The 22,807-nt window shown below is 37.6% G+C and overlaps 1 protein-coding gene across 1 annotated transcript in view; it reads left to right on the top strand.

Moving 5' to 3' along the window:
• KCNQ5 (potassium voltage-gated channel subfamily Q member 5) overlaps nucleotides 1–22,807 on the top strand; it is a 558,133-nt gene that overhangs the window by 454,096 nt on the left and 81,230 nt on the right. Inside the window, exon 6 of the mRNA XM_004580459.2 lies at nucleotides 16,756–16,866. Within this exon, the coding sequence (XP_004580516.2) occupies nucleotides 16,756–16,866 (111 nt within the window). The remainder of the gene's footprint in view (nucleotides 1–16,755; nucleotides 16,867–22,807) is intronic.

Here is a 22,807-nt window from a genome sequence, read left to right as displayed (position 1 = left end):
GGCAATAAAGAAAGACACAGACACTGACACTTGGTGCGTTCTCACAACAGCCCAAGAAAAAGCTGTCCTTTTTATTTACTCAAACACCTCACAAGCTTCTGCAGAAGCAACTAATTGTTCTATTTTTTTAATTATTTATTATTTAACTTCATTAATTACATTGTATTATGTGACACAGTTACATAGATACTTGGGTTCTCCCACCCCTCCCCAAACCCTCCCACCATGGTGGATTCCTCCACCTTGTTGCATAACCACAGCTCAAGTTCAGTTGAGATTCCCCCATTGCAAGCGTATACCAAACACAGAGTCCAGCATCTTACTGTCCAGTCAAGTTCAACGGCTTCTTAGGTATACCCTCTCTGGTCTGAAGACAGAGCTAGCAGAGTATCATCCCAGTCAATTGAAAGCTCCAACATACCATCAGCAAAAATTTACATCATTATGGAATTAATTGACATAGTAATGAGTAACCAATATGTTAAAAGTAAATGCGAGTTCTATTTTTACTATTTGTTCTATTTTTACTTCAAGACTAAGGGGGCATGTACAGACATTTGGTCACTCTGTCCGCACTTCAAGGCTAAGCAGGTGTCCCTAAAGATAATTCTTTAAAACACTGTATTCATATTCTTCAAAGCAAGCCATTATTCATTCTTTTTTTTTTAATTTTTTTAAGTTCTTTTTTTTTTAAGATTTATTTTATTTTTATTACAAAGTCAGATATACTGAGAGGAGGAGAGATAGAGAGGAAGTGGAGCCGCCGGGATTAGAACCAGCGGCCATATGGGATCAAGGCGAGGACCTTAGCCACAAGGCCACGCTGCTGAGCCCCATTATTCATTCTTCACCAGTAGCCATAGAGCATCAGCCAGGACTCCAAGGCCAAGGCACATGTGATTACCTGCTAATCAGTAATACATTCCTACCACATTTCTAGTTCTACAATTTGCCCATTATTTAATGGGAAAATAGTTTACAAGGTAAAAAATATAAAATCTAAAAACAAAAGTTACAAATATTAAATCCATCTACAATTATAGACTCTACAACCCCATAAACAATGAAACAATAATCAAAAGCATTTTTCTTTAATAAAAGCATCCTTAATTCCTCTAGCTAAAAATTATAAAAGCGGCTAAAACAGCTACATTTTCTATGCTTCAAAAAATTGCATAGACAGGCTAGCCTATAAGATGACAATAACTATATTTACTGCCATAGCAATTTCAGCTCTCACTCCCATCACTTGCATTCCCGTGGGTCCACTAGGTGCTACCTGACTGGCCAGGCCCTGGAAAGGAGGCAAATCCGCCTCACCTGTGACCTCCTGTCTTCCTGCTGCCTCCTGGCCTTGAACCAGTCACCATTTTAGGGCAGGGCACTCGTGCAGTGCTCCCAACACATAATATTTTGAAAAGAAAATAAGAATTGGAATCAGGAGACCCAGTTTCCAGGTCCAGTATTATTTAGTGAAGGCATTATATTAAATAATCATTTAACATGTCTATAAAATAGAATTAATATTAATTAAACACAAAGTTATTTGTATATGAAATGAGGTTAGGACATATAGATATATGCTTTACCAAATGCTAGGCAAATTTCAGTCATTATTGCTGTCACACAATTCACCATGAGCCTGAAAGAACAATCTGGAATGCTGATGCACTCAGCAACCTATCACACACAGCAAACCAAGAGTTTATAAATATCCCCAGCAAGAGAGCCAGGCATGTGAACTTTAAAAGTCTTTTGGTTTTCTAGTTCAGGGTAACCGGATTTGAAAACTGACTGCACAGGTTATGACCACTCGGAATCTGAAATTAGATTCTTAGGAAGTGGCCTAGAGAGTAAAGTAGAAACAAGAAGGGAATGAAAGAGAAGGAAATGGCAGAAGAGAGGAGGAAATTATGGAGAGGTGAGATGAAGAGAGAATTGACAAATTGTGACATGAATCATTCTTTTTTTAAAAAGGGGAAATTTCATTGAGATGTAGAAATCTGCCAATACACATTCTTAATAAATGCAAATGAAAACACTCATGACAAACCGTTATTCACAACTGTATCTTCAAAATCAAGCCAATAAATACACGCTTACTTGTTGCTGGAAGGCAAAGGATGGCTTATATCTCTTGGCTTGGAATTAATTCTGTTATTGCAAATAAAAAGAAAAACTGTAGCTTAACGCCCTATCTAAGTTAGAGTTTGCCCATAACATTCATCATATTATTTTCAAAAATCAAGAAGACATAGATTAGGATTTTCATTTGTTTCAGTGTATTTCCTGAAGAACTCTTTATTATTAGCTAAGTAAGGTTCCCCCACCCTACCTCAGACTTTGCTATCACAGTTACACCTTTATACCAACATTTATAATCCCAAGATTCTCAGGAAATATTTTTCCTCAACTGCATGATGGCAATGAGTATATGAAATGTGAAGACAAAATTTTACTTGAGTCAGCCCCACCTGCCAAATCACCTTCAAGTAAATGGTCCACTGAAGAAATTAAACCAACTCTCAAAGATTGCTGAGTCTGGCCTAGGTGGGGAACAGGACAGGTGGGAAGTGGGGATTTGTGTTGGCATGATACCTGGAGATGCATCTGCCCACTTCTGCTTCACATCATGGAGTGTGGAAATACATGGCCTCTTCTGTCGTCCTGAGCATTATATTTTCTACAACTGCACTGAAAGAGCTCTTGCGTATGCATATTTACATTGAATTATTGACTTATTTTTACATGCTTAAAATACTTTGAACCTTTTTATTTATAATTATAATGGCATGATTTGTTCTCTTGAATTATTGTGTAGACTGTTAGCATGTGGTACAGAAAGATAGATGATCTGAACACTTAATGGAATGCCTTAGAAAAGATCACCAAATGTAAAATACCCAAAAACTGCTGCCTTAAAATCAGGGATTGCAATAAAAGACCACCCAAATATTTACACCAGTTATTAGACCTAAAAGGAAAGATATACTCCAAAATAATAACAGTAGATGAATTCAACACCCAGCTTTCATCAATGAAAAGATCATTGAGAATATCAATAAAGATACATCAGTTGAAACAACCTGCTGAGGAAATTGACCTAACAGATATTTACAGATCATTTCACCCAGCTACAGAATACACGTTCTTGTCATCTACACACAGAACATTTTCTAGGATAGACCATATGTTAGACCACAGATCAAGTCTCAGCGTGTATAAAAACACTGAAATCATACAATGGATCTTCTCAGTTCATAAAGGATTAAACTAGAAATCAGTAGGAACAATGGAACACTCACAAAACTAAAAAACGTACCACTGATTGGTCAGTGGGATACTGAAGAAATTAAAAAGGAAATCAGAAGCTTTCTTGAAATAAATGGAAGTGAAAACAGTATGTCAAAACCTGTGGACTATGCAACAGCATCGTTAGAAGGAAATTTGTAGCATCGATTGCTTATACTGAAAAAAGAGAGATGCATATTGACTACTTAGAACAAAAAGAACAAGCCAAACACAGAGTCAGAACAAGGCTAAAAATAAGAATCAGAGCAGAAGTAAATGAAACAAAGTAAAAAAAGGGAAGATCAATAGAATAGGAGTTAGTTTTTTGAGAAGATAAATAAACAAACCTAACAAAAAAAAAAAAAAAGAAACTCGACTAAACAAAAATTAGGACAACCTCAAAAAAATGGGTAAATGTCCAGGTATATATAACCAACCAAGATTTAAAAAACAAGAAGATACAGGCAGTCTAAATTGACCTATCACAACCATTGAAATCAAAGGGTACAGGACCGGATGGTTTTACTACTGAAAGCATTCAAAGACAAATTAACTCCAATATTAATACTGAACAGAACATAATTCTGCCAAGTCCTTTTTATGAGGTCAGCATCACTTTTATACCAAATGGAACACAGACACAATATGAAAAGAAAGCTACAGACCTATATCCTTAATGAATATAAATGTAAAGATTCTCAATAAAATACTAAAAAAATCAAACCTAAACCACATTTTTTAAAAATTAGACATTACAATCAAGTAGGATTTGTTCCAGAAGTGCAAGGGTGGTTCAACATTTGCAAATCTGGCCTGGCACAATAGCATAGTGGTTAAAGTCCTCGCCTTGAACGCACCAGAATCCCATATGGGCACCGGTTATAATCCCGGCAGCCCTGCTTCCCATCCAGCTCTCTTCTTGTGGCCTGGGAAAGCAGTTGAGGACAGCCCAAAAAACTGTGTGGGAAACCCGGAGGAAGCTCCTGGCTCCTGGCTTCAGATTGGCTCAGCTCCAGCTGTTGCAGCCACTTGGGGAGTGAACCATCGGACAGAACATCTTCCTCTCTGACTCTCATCCTCTCTATATATCCACCTTTCCAATAAAAATAAATAAATCTTTAAAAGAATTTGCAAATCAATAAACAGTATAAATTACATCAGCAGAATGAAGAACAAAAACCTTATCTCATCATCTCAATAGGTGTAGAGAGAGCACTTCAGAAGATCCAACACCCCTTCATGATTAAAAAAGAAGAAAGAAAAACATTTCACAAATTAGATACGTAAGGAGCATATCTCAAAAATCAATAGCCAGTATCATACTAAGTGAGAAAAAACTGAAAGCATTTCCACTCAGATCTGACCAAGTCAAGAATGTCGATTTTTGCCACTCTAATTCAATATAGTACTGGACAATTTAGCAAGAACAGTTGGGGATGAAAAAAAATAAAGGAAAACAGGAAGTCAAATTATCCATGGTTACAGATGGCATGATGTTGTACATGCATAAATCTAATCACTGCACCAAAAAATATTAGGATTGATGCACTGATTCAATAAAGTTACAGATTGCAATAATAAACATACAAAAAACCAGTAGCTTTTGCAATAATAAACATACAAAAAAACAGTAGCTTTTTATAGTCTAATTATTATTTCAGTGAAAGAAAGAAAAATTCCATTCACATTTTCCAGAAAAAATCAAATATTTAGGAATAAAAATACCCAAAGAATTGAAAGACTTCTACAATGCAAATTATCAAGCTTTGATGAAGGAAATCATCAATAACACAAAAAATGGAAAATTATTCCTTGTCATGAATTAGAATAATCAATATAATTAAAATGGTTTTATATGAACAATTTCTTTTTTAATTTATTATTAATTTTAATATACTATTTTTTAATTGATTACATTGCATTATGTGACACAGTTTAATAGGCAGTGGGATTTCCCCTACCCCTCCCCAAATCCCCCAGCCCCCCCCATGGTGGACTCCTCCACCCTGTTGCATTACCACAGTTCAAATTCAGCTGAGATTCTTTCATTGGAAGCATCTACAGGCATAAAGTCCAGCATCATATTGTCCAGCAATCTAGATTCAATGCAGTCTCTTTGAAAATACCAATTCCATTTGTGACAGAATTATAAACAATCCTAACATTCCTGTGAAATCACTAAAGAATTAGAATAACCATGGTGTTCCTGAGCAAGAAAAATCAATCTGTAGGTATTACAATACCTGACTGACTTTAAAACATACTACAAAGCCATGATACATTAAAAAATAGAACAGAACAGAGTCCAGAATTAATCCATATGTATATAAATACAGCCAATTGATTTTTTTTTTTTTACAAAAATGCTCTAGCTATACAGTGGAGTAAAGGTAATCTCTTCAATAAATTATACTGGCAAAACCGTATATACACATGTAGAGGAATGGAATTATAGTCATACCTCGTACCAAATGCAAAAATCAAGTCAAGATGGACTAAAGACCTAAATTTACAACCTGTGACTTAGAAGTTGCTGAAAGAAAATATAGAAGAAACAATGAAACACATTGATGTAGGGAGTCTTCTTGGGAAAAACTTCCAGAACACAGACAACAAAACTGAAACTAAACAAATGGGATTATATGAAACTCAGAAGCTTCTCCACCCAAAGGATGCAATCAGTAGCATCAGGAGACATCCAAGATAATGATACCCAGAAGACATGAACACATTCCATCAAAGAGATACCCACATAATATTTATAACAGTACTATTCAAATAGTCAAAATCTGGAATAAACCACACTTTCTATCACCAGATGAATGCATAAAGAAAATATGGAAGACAGACACCACTGACACTAGCTGTGAGCCACCATCATATCATGTCACATTAATACCCATGACTATTCACTGAAGGAGCAGACACCCCATTAAGTCATAGATTCCTGTTTCACATGTAAAAGCCATCAGAGGAGAAAATCAGTAAGTGGCTCCACAAATGCACAAAGATAAATGTAGAAATACCAGCAACATGAACAAGGAAGACAATGTGACTTCTCCAAAGGAACACAACAACACTTCAAAAATGTGTGCAGATGAAGAGAGTAATGAAATTCCTGGAAAAGATTTCTAAAGAATGATCATACTTAACTCAAAAAAATGAAAAGCAAGACTTAAATCCATACATGACATGAATGAAACATTTTGTGAGAAGATAAGGAGAAATTAAACTGAAATATTAGAAGCTAGGACTTTAATGTGTCAAATTAAAATACCGTGGAAAGTCATGACAAAAGTTTTGGTGAGGCAAAAGAAAAAATATTCAAACTTGAAGACTAATATTTGGAAATATTTCAGATTTTTTTTTTTAAAAGGAAGAAAGAAAAGCTGAAAACAGTATTCAAGATTTATGGGATATGGTCAAACATTACAGCATACAGATCTTAGGAGTACCTGGAAGTATGGAAAGGGAAATGGATTAGAAAGGCTGTTCGTAAAATCAGAGCAGAAATCTTCCCTAATTTGGAGAAAGGAAGAAAGGGCCATACATGTCCTGGAAGTAGATGAAATTCCTAATAAATATGACAAGCAAAGATCTTCTACATGACACGTTGTAGTCAAACTTTCTACAGTAAAGCACAAAGAAAAGATTCTAAAATGTGCACAACAGAAACATCAGATCACCTTCAGAGGATCTCCAGGTAGAGAAACAGCTGATCTTTTCTCCAATTAGACTACAGGTGATTTCTCATCAGAAACCCTGTGGGCTAGAAAAGAATGGAAAGACATGGTCCAAGTCCTAAAAGAAAAGGGAAAAAAAATTGTCAGCCTAGAATACTGTACCCTGCATTGCTTTCACTTACAAATAAATGTGAGGGCCCGGCGGTGTGGCCTAGCGGCTAAAGTCCTCGCCTTCAAAGCCCCGGGATCCCATATGGGCGCTGGTTCTAATCCCGGCAGCTCCACTTCCCATCCAGCTCCCTGCTTGTGGCCTGGGAAAGCAGTCGAGGACAGCCCAAAGCTTTGGGACCCTGCACCCGCGTGGGAGACCCGGAAGAGGTTCCTGGTTCCCGGCATCGGATTGGCGCGCACCGGCCCGTTGCGGCTCACTTGGGGAGTGAAACATCGGATGGAAGATCTTCCTCTCTGTCTCTCCTCCTCTCTGTATATCCGGCTTTCCAATAACAATAAAAATCTTAAAAAAAAAAAAATAAAATAAGAAAAAAATAAATGTGAGATAAAGACCTTCCAAATTGAATCTGTCATCACTTACCAGACTTGCAAATGATACTTAAAGATATGCTACCCAGAGAAACAGAGAAAGATAATCATCATTTTGAAAGAATGTGAAGGCAGAAAATCTAGTAAAAGTACAGTGGAAATCTAAAGTTAAAAAATAGGCATATTTGTGGGGAAATGGCTAGACCAAGTCATTATTTACCAAAAATAACCATGAATGTAAAAAGGCCAATTTCTCCTATTATAGGTACAACTGGCTGAATGGAATAAAAAAAAAGACAATCTATTTTTTGCTTGCAAGAAACACACCTCACCAACAAAGATAATATACACACAGACTAAAAGAATGGAAAAAGAGATTCCATACTAATGGAAATCAAAAAGGAGCAGGTGTCCCCATCTTAATATCAGACCAAATAAACTTTTATGCAAAAATGTTAGGAGACAAAGGACATTATGTAATGAGTAAAGGATCAACTCAACAGGAAGATGTTTATGCACCTAATAGTGAATGCGTATGCACTTAATGCCAGGACACCTGGCTATTTAAAACGTTAATTAATCTAAAAGGAAACATAAACTCCCATGTAATAATAATGAGAGACCTCAACATTTCACTTTCATCAATATACAGGTCAACTCAACAAGAAAAAAGTCAACAAATGAAATAACAAAGCTTATGTGTACTATGGACCAAATGCACATGATTGATATCTGCAGAACATCTCATTTCACAAATGCAGAAGACACTTTTTTTCATCATTATAGGGAACTTTCTCTGGATTAGACTGTTCAGTAGGCCATAAAGCAAGTCCCAATAGCATGAAATAAATGAAATCATATCATGTATCTTCTCTAGCCACAATTTGAAATTTATTATTTATGGGTGAAATGATCATTTTTCTATTTATTTATTATTTATAACCTTTGTTTATATTCCCAATAAACTGAGTCATTTTTGCTTTATACTTGTTAAACTTACTTGGTGAAAAAAAGTAAAAATAAGTAAGTAAATGAACAAATAACCATCTAGGGGGGAAATTCTTAAATATCTAAGATTCTGTTTTCAGATTACTAAAAAAGTTGAGTTTTATTTCAACTGCCCCTTGAAGACCCTTAGGGCAAATTCAATGGCTCAATTGGCTAATTGTCCACTTGCAAGTATCAGCATCCCATTTGGATGCCAGTTCATGTCCTGGCTGCTCCACTTCCCATCCAGCTCCCTCCTGATATCTGGGAAAGCAGTGGAGGATGGCCCAAGGCCTTGAGAGCTGCACTCACATGGGAGACCCAGAAGTTCCTGGCTTCTGATCAGCCCAGCTCTGGCTAGAGAGGCCATTTGGGGAGTGAACCAGCAAATGGAAGACCTTTCTCTTTGTCTGTCATTCTCACTGTGAAAATCTGCCTTCCCAATAAAAATTTATAAACACTAAACAAAAAAAAAACTAAAACTGAGGGAAAATTTTTATTGTGGGTGTAGTTTATGCAAAAAACCACACTACAGAATTTATGTTCCATCAAAGATGTTGGGCAATGATTGTACTTTTGTGTGTTTTAAGTTAAAATGAAATATTTAGCATATACATGTGTCCTTATTAGTATCCATTTTGATCAAATGTCTAAACACATAACTGGCTATTACAAAAGTTTTAGTTAACAAAGATTCTCTATATATTTTATGCATTTATATATAATAGAAAAACATTTTTCTACCAAAAAAATTATAATAGCTTTTATTTCACATTGTTTCACTGCACCATTTTTTACTTCATTCCCTTCTATCGTATGTTCTATTCGAAGTAAAAGTCTAATGTACATTTATACCCTTTTAACACTGTACATATTAGAAGAAAATGTTTGGACTCAGAAAATATTACAAGTTTGGGTAGTAGTAAAAGAAGAATCCATTAACCAGCCACACTTAACCATTCAGAACTCACCCATTTCCTGTCATCTGCCTCCACCAAGTATGCATGTGGTCATGAAGCATCCTTACAGCTCACAGAAGCAAGCAGTGTGAATGTGTATAGTTCCAGTACAATTACCCACTGTGTGCAACCCTTACATCTTAATTGCATGTGCGCAGGTGGAAATGACAAGAAATTATACAGTGCAAGTGATGGAGATATCTTCAAAGGAGGAGCTGTGTAATGTGTTTTGTGTTGGATATCCTACCTTAAAAAGACCAGTGTTTCAAGGGAGATATATTACTTGGTTATTTGTTTTTCATTATAACAGAACTGGATTAGTAGATTTTTCCCCAAAATCAGTGCTAATTCTTTAAGTTCATTCAGTCCACATGTGTATGTTGTCATTAATAATCACCAGCTGTCCTTACTGAAAGTCACTGAGGCACTTGGCCTGGGCGTCTGCCTTAGAAGTATTCAATAGACTGAGACATCCTGCCATGCCAAGCCATAATGATACTGCTGGGGTCTTAAGAGATCTGTGAGTTTTTGCAAAAATCAAGTGACTGTTGCAACAGTCACTTTGACAATATAATCCAGGTGTGATTTCCTCCAAGCTCTTGCAGGTAACAGATGCTTCCTGTCAAATCCTCTGAAGCAAGCAGTTATTCCAAGATCTCGCCAAGAGTCCTGGATAGCTGGTGTCTGGCGCTCTGTGCAGGCTTGCTACCTATGACTTGGAACCTAAAATGAAGACACACAACATTTTATTTCAACTGCCCCTTGAAGAGTTCATAATTTCACATCTGGTGGTACTTCCCTCTTCACATCATGATGCATTCAGCAGGAAGAGCATAAAGGAAACTGCCACCAACTCTCTCCCTGGAAGGAATCAGTGACAAATTTGTTTCCCACTGCAGATCCTTCCCAAGCATAGTCTGGCAGCAATAGGCTCCTGATCTTATAACCAAAAACTTCCTGAGCTCCTGTGAAATCAGAGTGAGAGTGTTGTGGTGGTGAAAGGTTGAGTTGTTGGTTTTTCACGTCATTTGCACTCTGAAATGTAGCCATCCCAGAAGCCTGAGTGAAACTATAGAGAAAAGGCAGACAGAGCCTTTACCCACTCCAGGGTGCTTGGTCAAAGACCACAGCATTCTATTCTCTGTGAACTACCACCATAAGAGAAAAGTGCAATCCCAAATTCCGAATAAAAGAAAGCAGGCATCCTCCTCTACATAGGATAAAACATGTCACATTACCGTATCCCATTCTTCAAAGTCAGAGGAAGATTGAAACCCATACCTTGAGACTGGCCCAAGCAGAGTAACTCACATGTGTTCACAGAAACATGAAGAAAAGTATGATGTAACATTTTTAAAGTGACTAAACCATGAAAACTTCCCTTCAGTCCATTATTATCGATAAGCTGCTTTAAAAAGACTAGCCTAATTTTCAGAAAATAAGGTAGATTAACATTTTTACCACATTTAACATAGGAGCCTGTAACAAAAGTTGAACCAGAAACTGATTTCTGTACTCCCATACTTATACAGATACTGGATTATAACAGAGGCCCTCTCTCTAATCCTGGATGAGATTCCCACCCAGTGAGCCTCTTGCTGACTTTTTCACATACTGAGCCTTTCTTCCCATTCCAAGAAACTCCTCTTCTGGGAGTGAAAATACTAATGAGCATTCCCAATTCCACTCTCAATCCCTGCTGTGTGTCCTTGCAGTGGAAGAGCTGTCCTTTCATATTATCAAAGCTTACCCATTCTACTATGCCCTTGGCCCTTTGTGCTCTGCCCCCTTGGGTGGCTTCTCTTCCCTCTTCTGTATCACTTCCTGGGCAAACATGCATAAAACTACATCCTAGAAAAGCCTCCCTTCAAATTAGAGATTTCTAGGAATTCTTGCTCTTGTTCTGTTGTCAATGTTCTTAAACTGATTCTTAATTATTAATATTTAGTGAGTTCCTCTTTATGACAAATATCATGCTCAATGTGAGTAAAATAGCAATGAGTAAGTCATAGTTATTTCTAATAAAGGAAATACAGCCTCTCACCAAAGAAAAATATAGCAAACTACCACTTGCGATTAAGTGCCATTAAGAAACAAGGAGCTGGGCTGGGGAAGGGCACCCCAGCGCAATGGCTCACTGGCTAAATCTTCATCTTGCAAGTGTCAGAGTCCCATTTGTGTGCTAGTTCATGTCCCAGCTGCTCCACTTCCCATCCAACTCCCTGCTTATGGCCTGGAAAAGGAGTAGAGGATGCCCCAATGCCCTGGGACCCTGCACCCATGTGGGAGACCCAGCAGAGGCTCCTGGCTTCAGATTGGCTCAGCTCTGGCTGTTGCAATCATTTAGTGAGTGAACCAGCAGGTGGAAGATCTTTCCATCTCTCCTGTCAGTAATTGTGACTTTCCAATAAACATAAGTAAACCATTTTTTTTTTAAAGGAGCTGAAATAGAAAGTAACAAGAAGATCTAGTGTAATAGGGTGGGAAAGTGGGAAAGTGGGAAAGAAAGCCTCTTTATTGAAGGGGCATTTTGGGTAATAGCTGTAGGATTGAAGGCTATTCAAGCCCAGTGCAAGAGCAGCATGTGAAAAAGTGCTGGGCCCAAAGATCCAACTTTGTTGGAGGAGCTGAAAGGCCACTGTTACTAAAGCACAGTGAGTGAAGGTGGAAGCAGGATGATCCCTAAGCAGAAGTCAGAGTTCACATCACACAAACCATGGCTAAGAGCTTTGGATTTACTCTGAATTCAACAGATAGCTCATAAAGGGTTTTTAGAGGGGAATAAGAAAATAATATCACTATTAAAAGTATTACAAGGAATTAGACTAGGAAGGCAAGGGTAAAAGCAGAGGGAGCAATCAGAAGGCTAAAAAATCAGGCCTTTCTACCACGGTATCAGGGAAAATGGAAAGAAGGGGATGAATTTGCAATATGTTTAAAAGATAGAATCAGCAGAACTTGAGAGGTGAGGAAATGAGCCATTAGTATGATTGTGAGGTTACTGGCACGAACAGCTGGGTAGACGTTTGAGCTCTTGATTAATATGAGAAGGGTTACATTTGGGGGACTGAGAGTTTAAAGGAAATAAAAGTTCTATTTTAGCCATCTCAAATCATCATGCTACATATAAATAGAAATATAAACTGCCAATAGAATAAGAAACTCAAAGAAATGGCCTTACCTAGAACTAGAAACTAGGTGTGGTCAGCAGAAAATGCTGCTTAAATTGATAAGAGAGGGATAAAAAAGAAAATAAGCCAGTCTCAAAGAGAAAAATAGCATGTTTTCTCTGATATTTGGGAGCTAACAGAACACATACAGGGCAACAATGAATGATCAGTTTGGGATCAGATTGTCATTTTTAGCTCATGTTTTTACTCCTTTGGAAACGTGGTCTTGTGGTCTTTACTTTTACTTGCTTAATATCAGGATTAGTTGCAAATCAAGCCTGTGAATGTAGAGTTGACTAAAATTATGTGTGTGTAAATGAGGAATGCTGCAGGAGGAAGCAGGGGAGTGCGGGAAGTATGGCTGACTCTTGAAGCTGTGCCTATGGTACTCTGGATGGATCGGAATCTGTTCCCTTTATATCAATTTAAAAATTATATTAAAAAGCTTAAGAATATTTAAAAGAGGCAACGACAACGAAACCTGAGAATTTAATATTAACATGTTGAAAAGATGAGAAAAAGTCACAGAAAAAGAGTCATCCAGCTCCACAAAAGTGAAGAGAGACAAGTGCTCCAGGGGAGGGTGGATGAGTGCTGAATGTTTCTGACAGCTCTGGCATCACACAGCTGGTCCTCCTGTTCATCGTTTCTGCCTATCAAAATGCCCCTTTCTTCAAAGTCCAAGAAACAGTGCCTGACCAGAAAAACCACATTCTCAGTGATCACCAGTGAGTACCTGCCTGCACCATATCTATGATCTTTTCTCTCTTTATTGTTCCTGTTTTCTATTAGCCTGTGATGTCAGAAACATCTGGTACTTTGTGAAACTCTGCTCTTTTGGATTTCTATTTATATAACTTTTCTTATGCTCCTCCATTTAGTTCTTCTGGTTTCCCTTCACCTTCCATCTCTTTAATCTTGGTGTTTCCAAAGGTGTCTTTAGAGCCCTTCTTTGCACTATTTGCAATGTCATTTATATATCAACCTTTAAAAAGCTACTTTCTGCAGTATTTCAAAACCCAAATCTCAGGCCACACTCAATCTCTGGAGACTTGAGCTCCTATTCTAAATTTCTAGCTAGACATTTTTATAAAACAGTCAAATAACATTTTTTAAACTGTTATTTGTAAAGCCAGACTCTTGCCTTTACTCCACAACCTTCTTATTTCATTATCTTATATTGATTCATGGCTTAATCATCTTCCCAATTCAAATGTTTAGATCATTGTTGACTTAGTCCTCCCACTACATCCCAGACAATCAATAATGCACTTCTGTTGAACTTCCTAACTTGTTACTCTCTATTGTCATATGTTTGTACTCATCTCCTTTCTCCCTGATGTAATCCACCTTGGTACTTGCTGCCATAATTTCAGTTACTAAATGTACATTGATTAAAAATCTTTTGAAGTATTTCTGGGTCACAGAACAGGGAACAGAAACTTTACCCAACTGTTTAAGACCTTCATTCATCCATTTAGTACATGTTTATGGACTGACTACTGAATTCCAACCACTGTGCTAGGATTCACTAATAAGCCAGGCAAAATCCTAGCCTCACTTTCTAATAGAAAAGATAGTCTTTCTATGGAGCTGAAAATTTAACAGGTCTCTGTAAATAAGAACCTGGGAAGAAGGAAAGTCAAGAAAGAGAATTACAAGCACAAAGATCCTGAAGTGAGAAGGAGCTTGGTGTATTAAGCAACAAGACAGGTGAGGTAGAGATGGAGAGTGCTGGAAGATTATGTTTGAAAAAGGTTCTGTCATGCAGAGCCCCAGAGGTTGTGGGAGGAGTTGGGACTTTGTTCCAACGAATATGGGAAGCCACAGGAGGAGTTTGCTCGTGGGAGACACATGATATGATTGTCATTTTCAAAGATACTCTCTAATCAAGCTGTAATATAAGCTGATCTCTCCTAATAAACTTTTCATTCTGTCTTATTATAAACTTGCAAATTAGAATGTGTTAATTTTATGGAGTATGGTTATGATTTATGAATACGTTATGGAATAATTAAGTCAAACTAATTAATAGTTTATGGTCTCAAATAGTTATTTTTTGTAGTAAGAACACTAAGTTTGTCTTTTCTGGCAATTTTTTAGCCATATTTGACAAACTACACAAAAGATCTTAAAAACATACAAGTCCATTTTCTGATCTAATACTTTGCACATTTTGATCATCTTCATGAATGCCCCAACCGCTAGTATCTGGTAACTGCTGAAATTCATTTTCTGCCTCTATGAGTTTGATTGTGTTAAATTCCACAAGTAAGTGAAAAGATGTTATTATTTGTCATCTTTGCAAGTCTATTTAATATCATCTGGACTGGGTGGAGAAAAGGCATTTGGCAAAAGTTCAAACCCTTTCATAGTAAGAACTGTCAACAAGTTAGGCATAGGAGAACTGTACCTCCACACAATAAAGGCTATACACAGTAAACCTACTGCTAACATTATGCTCAACAGTAAAAGCATAAAGCTTTTCCTCTGAGATCTGGAACAAAACAAAGATACCTACTCTGCCACTTTGTTTGGTATATTTCTAAAAGTCCTTGCCAGAGCAATGAAACAAGAGAAATAAATAAAAGGCATCCAAATAATAGAAGAGGAAGTAAAATTGTTGCTGTTGGTTGAATCATGATCTTCTATGTGTAAGACTCCATAGGTAGTCTTAAATATTGCTAATAAATGTAGCAAAACTTCAGGATACAAAGTCACCACACAATGGATATTCTCTATACACTGACAACTTTTTTAAAAATCCAGAGAAAATTTTGTTTGTCATAGCCACCAAATGTAAAATACTTGAGAATGAATTTAACCAAGGGGGTGAAAACCTGTACAATGAATGGCAATTGAATGTTAACGACAGAAATTGAAGAAGGCACTAATCCTATTCCGTTCAACAATGCTTCAGTTGAGCTGCACAACTTTGATTTTCCATAACCTCCCATTGTTTGTTCTCACTGCTGTGTACTCACCCACCTGTTTCCTACCCTCAAGCCCTCTCTTAATTATTTCTGCCTCAAAATCTCACTCTTCCTTCAAAGCGTGAGGGGAGATGATGCTGACCCCATAGTTAAGCCTCCTTGATGCCCCAAACTGATAATATTCAGTCTGTTCCTTGAGTTTCCATAGCAAGTCCCACTCATAATCCCTACCTGACCCTATTTTGTGTCTTAATTGTTTTTTTGCATGACACGTCTCTTTTAAAACACCATCAGTATCTTTTTATAATGTTAATTTTATTTTTAAGATAAATCTATTTATATTGGAAAATCAGATGTACAGAGAGAAGGAGTAACAGAAAGAAAGATCTTTCATCCACTGGCTCACTCCCTAAGTGGTTGCAATGGCCTGAGCTGAACCAACCTGGAACTAGCAGTCAGGAGCTTCTACTGGGTCTCCCATGCCTTCCCAGGCCACAAGCAGCGATCTGGAAGGCAGGGAAGCCAGGACATTAACCAACATCCATATGGGATTCTAGTGCATGCAAAGCAAAAATTTAGCCAATGAACATCACACTGGGTCCACCATCAGTATCTTAGGACAAGAGCTATAGTCTCCTCATTTTTGTTGCTCTGTAAATCATAACTTACCTTGCTCACACCAGGCCTTCAAGAAGCGTCTTCTGAAGAAGTAGAGGGGGAGAGAGAATCCCTTATGCTTCTAAACCTGTACCTTGACAAATATGAAATCTTATCATTTTATTTAGATAAAAAGAAAAAATGGAGAAGGGAAGCAAATGCCTTCCAAGATAATGAATGTGCAGGCTTAATGAACACAAACTTGTTTTGTGTACAGATCCAGTCCTAAATCCACAGCACTATCAGTTCTGTAGCAATGATGGTTATCCACTTGCTTAAATAACATTTCTATGAATCCACTTAGAAAAGATGGAAAACTGTGTTATAAGGAAGGAACAAGTATGTAGGTTATTCCCTTCCTTAAACAAAGTGAAGTTCTGTTATGCGTCATGGAAAATGAGAGCACAGTAATAAAATTCACCGACGACACTTGTTGAATAATGATTTAATGGAAATGTGACTTTGCCTTCTGTTCACAGATCCTAACTTTCCTCTCAACTTCTTAAGCTACACATTCTATTTATTTTGTTTTTAGATTACATTGACAACTATCGGCTATGGAGACAAAACTCCCCTAACTTGGCTGGGAAGATTGCTATCCGCAGGCTTCGCACTCCTTGGCATTTCTTTCTTTGCACTTCCTGCTGTGAGTATCTGTACAACAATAAAGCATCTTAAATTAGGTCTTACTGGAGTGAGATCTTGCAAATTGGTATGCTTGGGAAAATGTATCATTTAAAATTATAATTTTTCTAATATGATATTGGCTGTTCTAAATATATTTAGGCAGACAGTTTACAAATAATGATCCTCCCTTGAAAATACTTAATATGAGAATTTAATCTTATCCTGGTCTTTGTGGCCAAATTAGAATTCTAATGACATCCACAAGTCAGTCAACATGCTACAAAAAGATTTAAAATATTTGTAAAGATTTAAAGATATTTTCTTTTTAAACAAATGGCTGCACGTTGGATCATACCATGAGCCACTGAAAAGACGAATGTGCCCAAGTGAAGTATTTTCCTTGGTTCCATTTGAGTGAAAGGCATGTGACCTTAAAGGGTCTGAAACATGCCCGATGATTTATTCCTTATGTCATCATCATCGATTTTTCTTAATGAGCAGTTTCTGCATCTTATCAGAATGAGGGATACATTTATCTTCCTCCAGGCTTGTGATTATTTTCTGCTTAATGGATAAAGCCTGCAACTCTGATCATTTTACTCTTGTTTCTTTAAAGGTAGTTGGTCAAAATATTACAGTTTTCCCTCCAACCCCAGGTTCTCCACTCATGCGCACAAGGGCGAGGGAGCCAACAAAAAGGAGTTTTAAGGCATTGACAGCAGGCTGGCCTGTGGAAAATAGCCATGTTTTTTTCCAGATACAAGCTGATGCCACAGCACAGCCTCTGCTAAACAGAGATTGCAGAGCACCCCTCCACAGGATGCTGAAGGAGAAGGGAGGTCAAGTAGTGACTTTCAGCACTAGATTTTAGCTCCCTGGATGTCGCTATTACCCATGAGTGAATGCAAAGGATACTACTTCCATGGTCAACGCCCAACTCCAGATAGTGCAGCTGTTTCAGCTGATAGTGCTCAAAGTCATGGAAAAAAACCTTGAAAAATGGTATCTAGGAACGAGCATGGTGGTTCAGATAACTAATCTTCCACCTACAAGACCAGAATCCCATATCGGTGCCAGTTCATGTCCTGACTGCTCCACTTCTGATCCAGCTCCCTGTTTATGACCTGGGAAACCAATGAAAGATGGCCCAAGTCCTTGGGACCCTGCACCAGCTTAGGAGACCCAGAAGAAGTTCCTGGCTTTGTATCAGCTCAGCTCTGACCACTACAGCCATGTGGGGAGTAAATGAGCAGATGGAAGATCTTTGTATCTCCTTCTCTCTGTAAATCTGCCTTTCCAATGAAAATAAATAAGTGAATCTTTTTTAAAAATTATGTCTAGGCTTAGACATTACCCCACAGTTGAATTCTGATTTTATTGTTCACTACATTTCTGTATTCATTTCCTAAGACTGCCCTGACAAGGTACCACTGACTACGTGGCTTAAATAGCAGATGTTTATTGCCTATCAGTTTTAGAGGCCAGAACCCAAAATGAAGATTTTTGACAGGATTTTTTTCCTTCTGAGACCCATGAAAGAAGGATCTGCCCAGGCCTCTCCTTGGTTTGTGGAGGGTCCCCTTCTGCCTGTTTCTTCACATAATCTATGTCCTATTTTCTTCTCCTTAAAAGAACAGCAACCCTTTTCGAATAGCAGGGTCTGGGCTTCAGATCATTTAGGACCTGTGAAATCGTTTTGTCTGGCCAAAGCAATTGCAATCAGGATTCAGAATTCAATAAATCTGTACAGGCTAATTTTTTTAAAGGTTTATTTTTTTTCTATGGGAAAGGCAGATTTATGAGAGAAGAAGAGATAGAGAAAGATCTTTCATCTGCTGGTTCACTCCTCAAATGACCACAACAGCCAGATGTAAGCCAATCCAAAGCCAGGAGCCAGGAGTTTCTTCTGGTTCTCCCACATGAGTGCAAGGTCCCAAGGCCTTAGGCCATCCTCTACTGCTTTCTCAGGCCATTAGCAGGAAGCTGAATGGGAAGTGGAGCAGCCAGGACACGAACCGATGCCTTAATGGGATGCCAGTGCTTGCAGACACATAATTAGCTAGTTGAGCCATTGTGCCAGCCCTAGTAGGCTAATTTTAATTGATAATTTTGTATGGCCTGCGGATGTTACAAACACCAAAACATCCTTGGCTGACAAAAGATTACCCACCCTGTATTAAAGCTACCCTTATGACCTCATTTTAAACCATTTACACCTGTAAGGAAGGACCTACCTTTAAATAAGGTTGTATGCTGATGCACTGGGGGACAGAATTCCACCCTGTGAAGCTTGAGGGTACACAGTTAGCTCAAATAGTGATATTCCTTCCTTAATGAGTGGAAGAAGAATGATTAATCTCAGAGAAATTTTGTAAAAGCCAATATGATGCTGTAAGTCATGTGCTTACTAAGAAGTCTCTCAATAGATCTTACTTGAATTTTCTTATATGAATCCAGGAATTCATGTTTCCTGGTACAGCATAATACTTGAAAGGAAATCAGGAAAACTTTCCATTTTCCAAAATTAACTCATCTGGTTATCTCAACAACCCCTATACAGAGCAGAGATTCACTCGGCAATCAGATTCCCTTCAGGAAAATACCTTTCAAAAGGGTAAAATGCAGTTTGGATTTTTATTCCCAAACTAATGGCACACAATATGTGCTGCGCTGTGATTATATTTATTCTTATGCCACATGTATGGCAACCTCTATGACTTAGTGAATGTGAACAGGAAGTTAGGTAACCCTGGATTATTAAAATATACAGTGATGTAAGTGCTGCCCCAGAAAAGAGCCTCAGGAGCTGTAATCATGAATCTGATTAGCAAAGAAATTCTGATTAGCTGACTCCACCATTTCACAATTGTTTGGAAACCATAAATTGCAACTGTAGAAACAGGATGATAGAACAAACCAACAGGAAGAGGTGGTGAGAGCCTAACAAGGGAAGGAGAACAAAATCTGTAAGAAGCAAGCAAATGGAAGTGTTCAAAAAGTGTAAAGACCTGGGGCCAATTACCATTAAGGGCAACCTATGTGTGGAAGCTGGCTATATCTAGTGCAGTGAAGTGCCTGAACCACATAGTGAAGCCCTAGACCATTCCAAAGAGGTTAAACTGTATTGTTACATTAAGTTAAAGGTGGGAGACTAACTAGTCATTCTTGAAAATTCCTTCAACAAAATTAAAATTTTATATGGTTTTATTTAATCTTGAAGATTTTGAAGGGAAATATGTTAAATGTTTGCCAAAACCTGATTTTTCTTTCCAAGTTGGTGTTTGTGTAGCATCTCACAGCATAGCATTCAAACTTAAAACTCAAACATTTAAGTATTGTTCTCATAGAAAACCAATACAAACAAAACTCAATTTCTAAAGATTCGCAAAACTTGGTGTTGAAATTTGAAAAGATGGCACATATGTCCAAAGACTAGCCACATTGTACGTGTGTATGTATCACAATAGGTTTTACCAGACTTCTATTTAAGTGCACTGAGTTGTGTATTCAAAGAGGAGTGGAGGAAAGCTGGAACAGAGCCATCATGAGACAGTGAACAGGCCTTGTTTAATAACTGCTGCAATGTACAGTCTGGCGCAAGAGATGTGTAGCAAACATTTGCCATCTACTAATGTATGTTTCTAAGCAATGCCAACGTGATTTTCAGCACATTTTAGTTTGTTTAGCAGATGCTAAATTGGTGCTGCATAGGGCCCATCTTCATTTTCCAAAAGAGATTTCACCCTGAACCTCATCTCCATGTAGTAAGGTCTACTCATCTCCAAGTAGGTTATATGCATATAATTTATGTATGCATAATACACATTATAAATATATACTATAAGTTAGAATGCTTTCTATTCTGCTACATGTTAATATTTCAAGGAAAATTACATTAAAAAGCAGTAAGTTTGTTTTCCTAAATGATTTTCAATAAGAAAAAGTTAAAACTTTCAAATGGAGGGTCATTGTATAATCTCTAGGTGGAGGAAAATCATGTTTAAATCTGCAAAGCCGACCATAGATTCCAGACTTTATAAAGCTTAGTTTGTACAATCACAGCCTGCGTGTGATTCAGACCTTTGGAGAGCATGAGACAGCCACTGAAAAAAGAGATGGAAAACAGAGCTTATGATGTAATTTCTAATTTCATAGTTCAATCACTTGTCCTAATTAATAATGGAGTAGATCATTTCACATTAACATCAAATAGCGTTGTTGTAGAATTGTATATTTTTAGCCTGGTTGCATTACTTATTGCCTGCGTTTTGTCCAAGATGTGCTCAGAATTATGAAACCTCAAGGCAAAAAGGAAAGTTAAAGGCTATCTAGAAGCCAAAAATATCTCAGCCAAGTTGTCATCCAGCTGAGACTTAACACCTCCTAGAGATGAAAAGCCCACTACCTCTCCAGGCAGCCAATACCATCTTTGAACTACCTAAAGAAAAGCAGCAGTTGCTTACCTACGGCAAACACTGACTTAGTGACTTAGTGCTTTTCAGATGCCCAGCTCTAACCTAAGGGGTAGCCTCCTTGAAGTTTAATAAAAAGCTAATAATTTATAGCTAGCAAGTATAATCCACACACTTGAAAGCAGTGAAACCACAAGTCCCATACTTATAAATCTGAGAGTTATAGGAAAGGTGCAGGGACTGAATTTAGGAAACTGAAAGCTATCCCAAATATGAGACAAAGCAGCTTGGTTTCTTGGATATTAGAAAAATAAAACTGAAAAGAGGGTAAAACATTAAAGAACAAGAATTGTGACAGACCAATTTGAAGAAAAGGGAGGTAAAACTAGCCCCAATAATCATATTGTAACATGGGAGGAACACTAATATTATCACCCCAAGATCTAAGTAGGTGAGTCTATCCAAGAATGCAAAGAATTCTGATATGTGAGATTAAAACTGAAGGAAATCAAAATGTGCGTTGCAGTGATCCATGATTTAGTCTTCACTGTAGAAGCAGAAAAATACTACATGTGTTCAGAGCTGAGTATTTGTTGGTCTCATCTGTATAACAACACACCCCCACCCCCAGCTTCACTTTATCTTGGTCAGTACAGAATACTAGCATCATGAAGAATTACACTCAGGACAGATTTTAAACATTCAGGCCCGGTGCGGTGACCTAGCAGCTAAAGTCCTCACCTTGAAAGCGCTGGGATCCCATATGGGCACCAGTTCTAATCCCGGCAGCTCCACTTCCCATCCAGCTCCCTGCTTGCGGCCTGGGACAGCAGTCTTGGATGGCCCAAAGCCTTGGGTCCCTGCACCCGTATGGGAGACCTGGAGGAAGATCCTGGCTCCTGGCTTCGAATCGGCACAGCACCCGCCATTGCGGTCACTTGGGGAGTGAATCATCAGATGGAAGATCTTCCTCTCTGTCTTTTCTCCTCTCTGTATATCTGACTTTGTAATAAAAATAAAAAATAAATCTTAAAAAAAAAAGATTTTAAACATTCTTCTTCATTTCGTGGATGGAAAATACAACTTCAAGGTGTCCTAAAATGCTAGACATACTCCCATGTCCACATCCATGAGCATCTAGCTCTTCCACATTTACAATGCAGCTCTGTCTAAAACACCATGACACATAACCTCCAAATTCTAATACTGGATTATGCCACTCATTATAATTTGACATAAATAAATGTCATGGAGAAGGCCATATATGGCTTTTAATCTATAATTATGCTGCCTCTTACTGTACCACAGTAAAAAGTAAGTGGTGATATCTAATTGAATTACTAAAGAACAGAAGTTGCTATATCTCTTAACAGTACCTCATAACTTGCCACTGGCTGATGGTATTATAATAGAGATAAATAATGTTTGTTTTAATAAGAACATGCTTATGGACAGGTTATATACTGCTTGTCTTCCCTCAGATCTGTTTTAAAATTTTTTTTAATATTTGTATTATTTCACAGTGCTTTTGAAATTTTTGAGTCTTAT

The sequence above is a fragment of the Ochotona princeps genome, chromosome 1 (genome assembly GCF_030435755.1).
Source record: "Ochotona princeps isolate mOchPri1 chromosome 1, mOchPri1.hap1, whole genome shotgun sequence".
NCBI classification, from domain to species: domain Eukaryota; kingdom Metazoa; phylum Chordata; class Mammalia; order Lagomorpha; family Ochotonidae; genus Ochotona; species Ochotona princeps.
The sequence above is the reverse complement of the archived record's forward strand: the minus strand, read 5'-3'. Positions and strand labels throughout refer to the sequence as shown.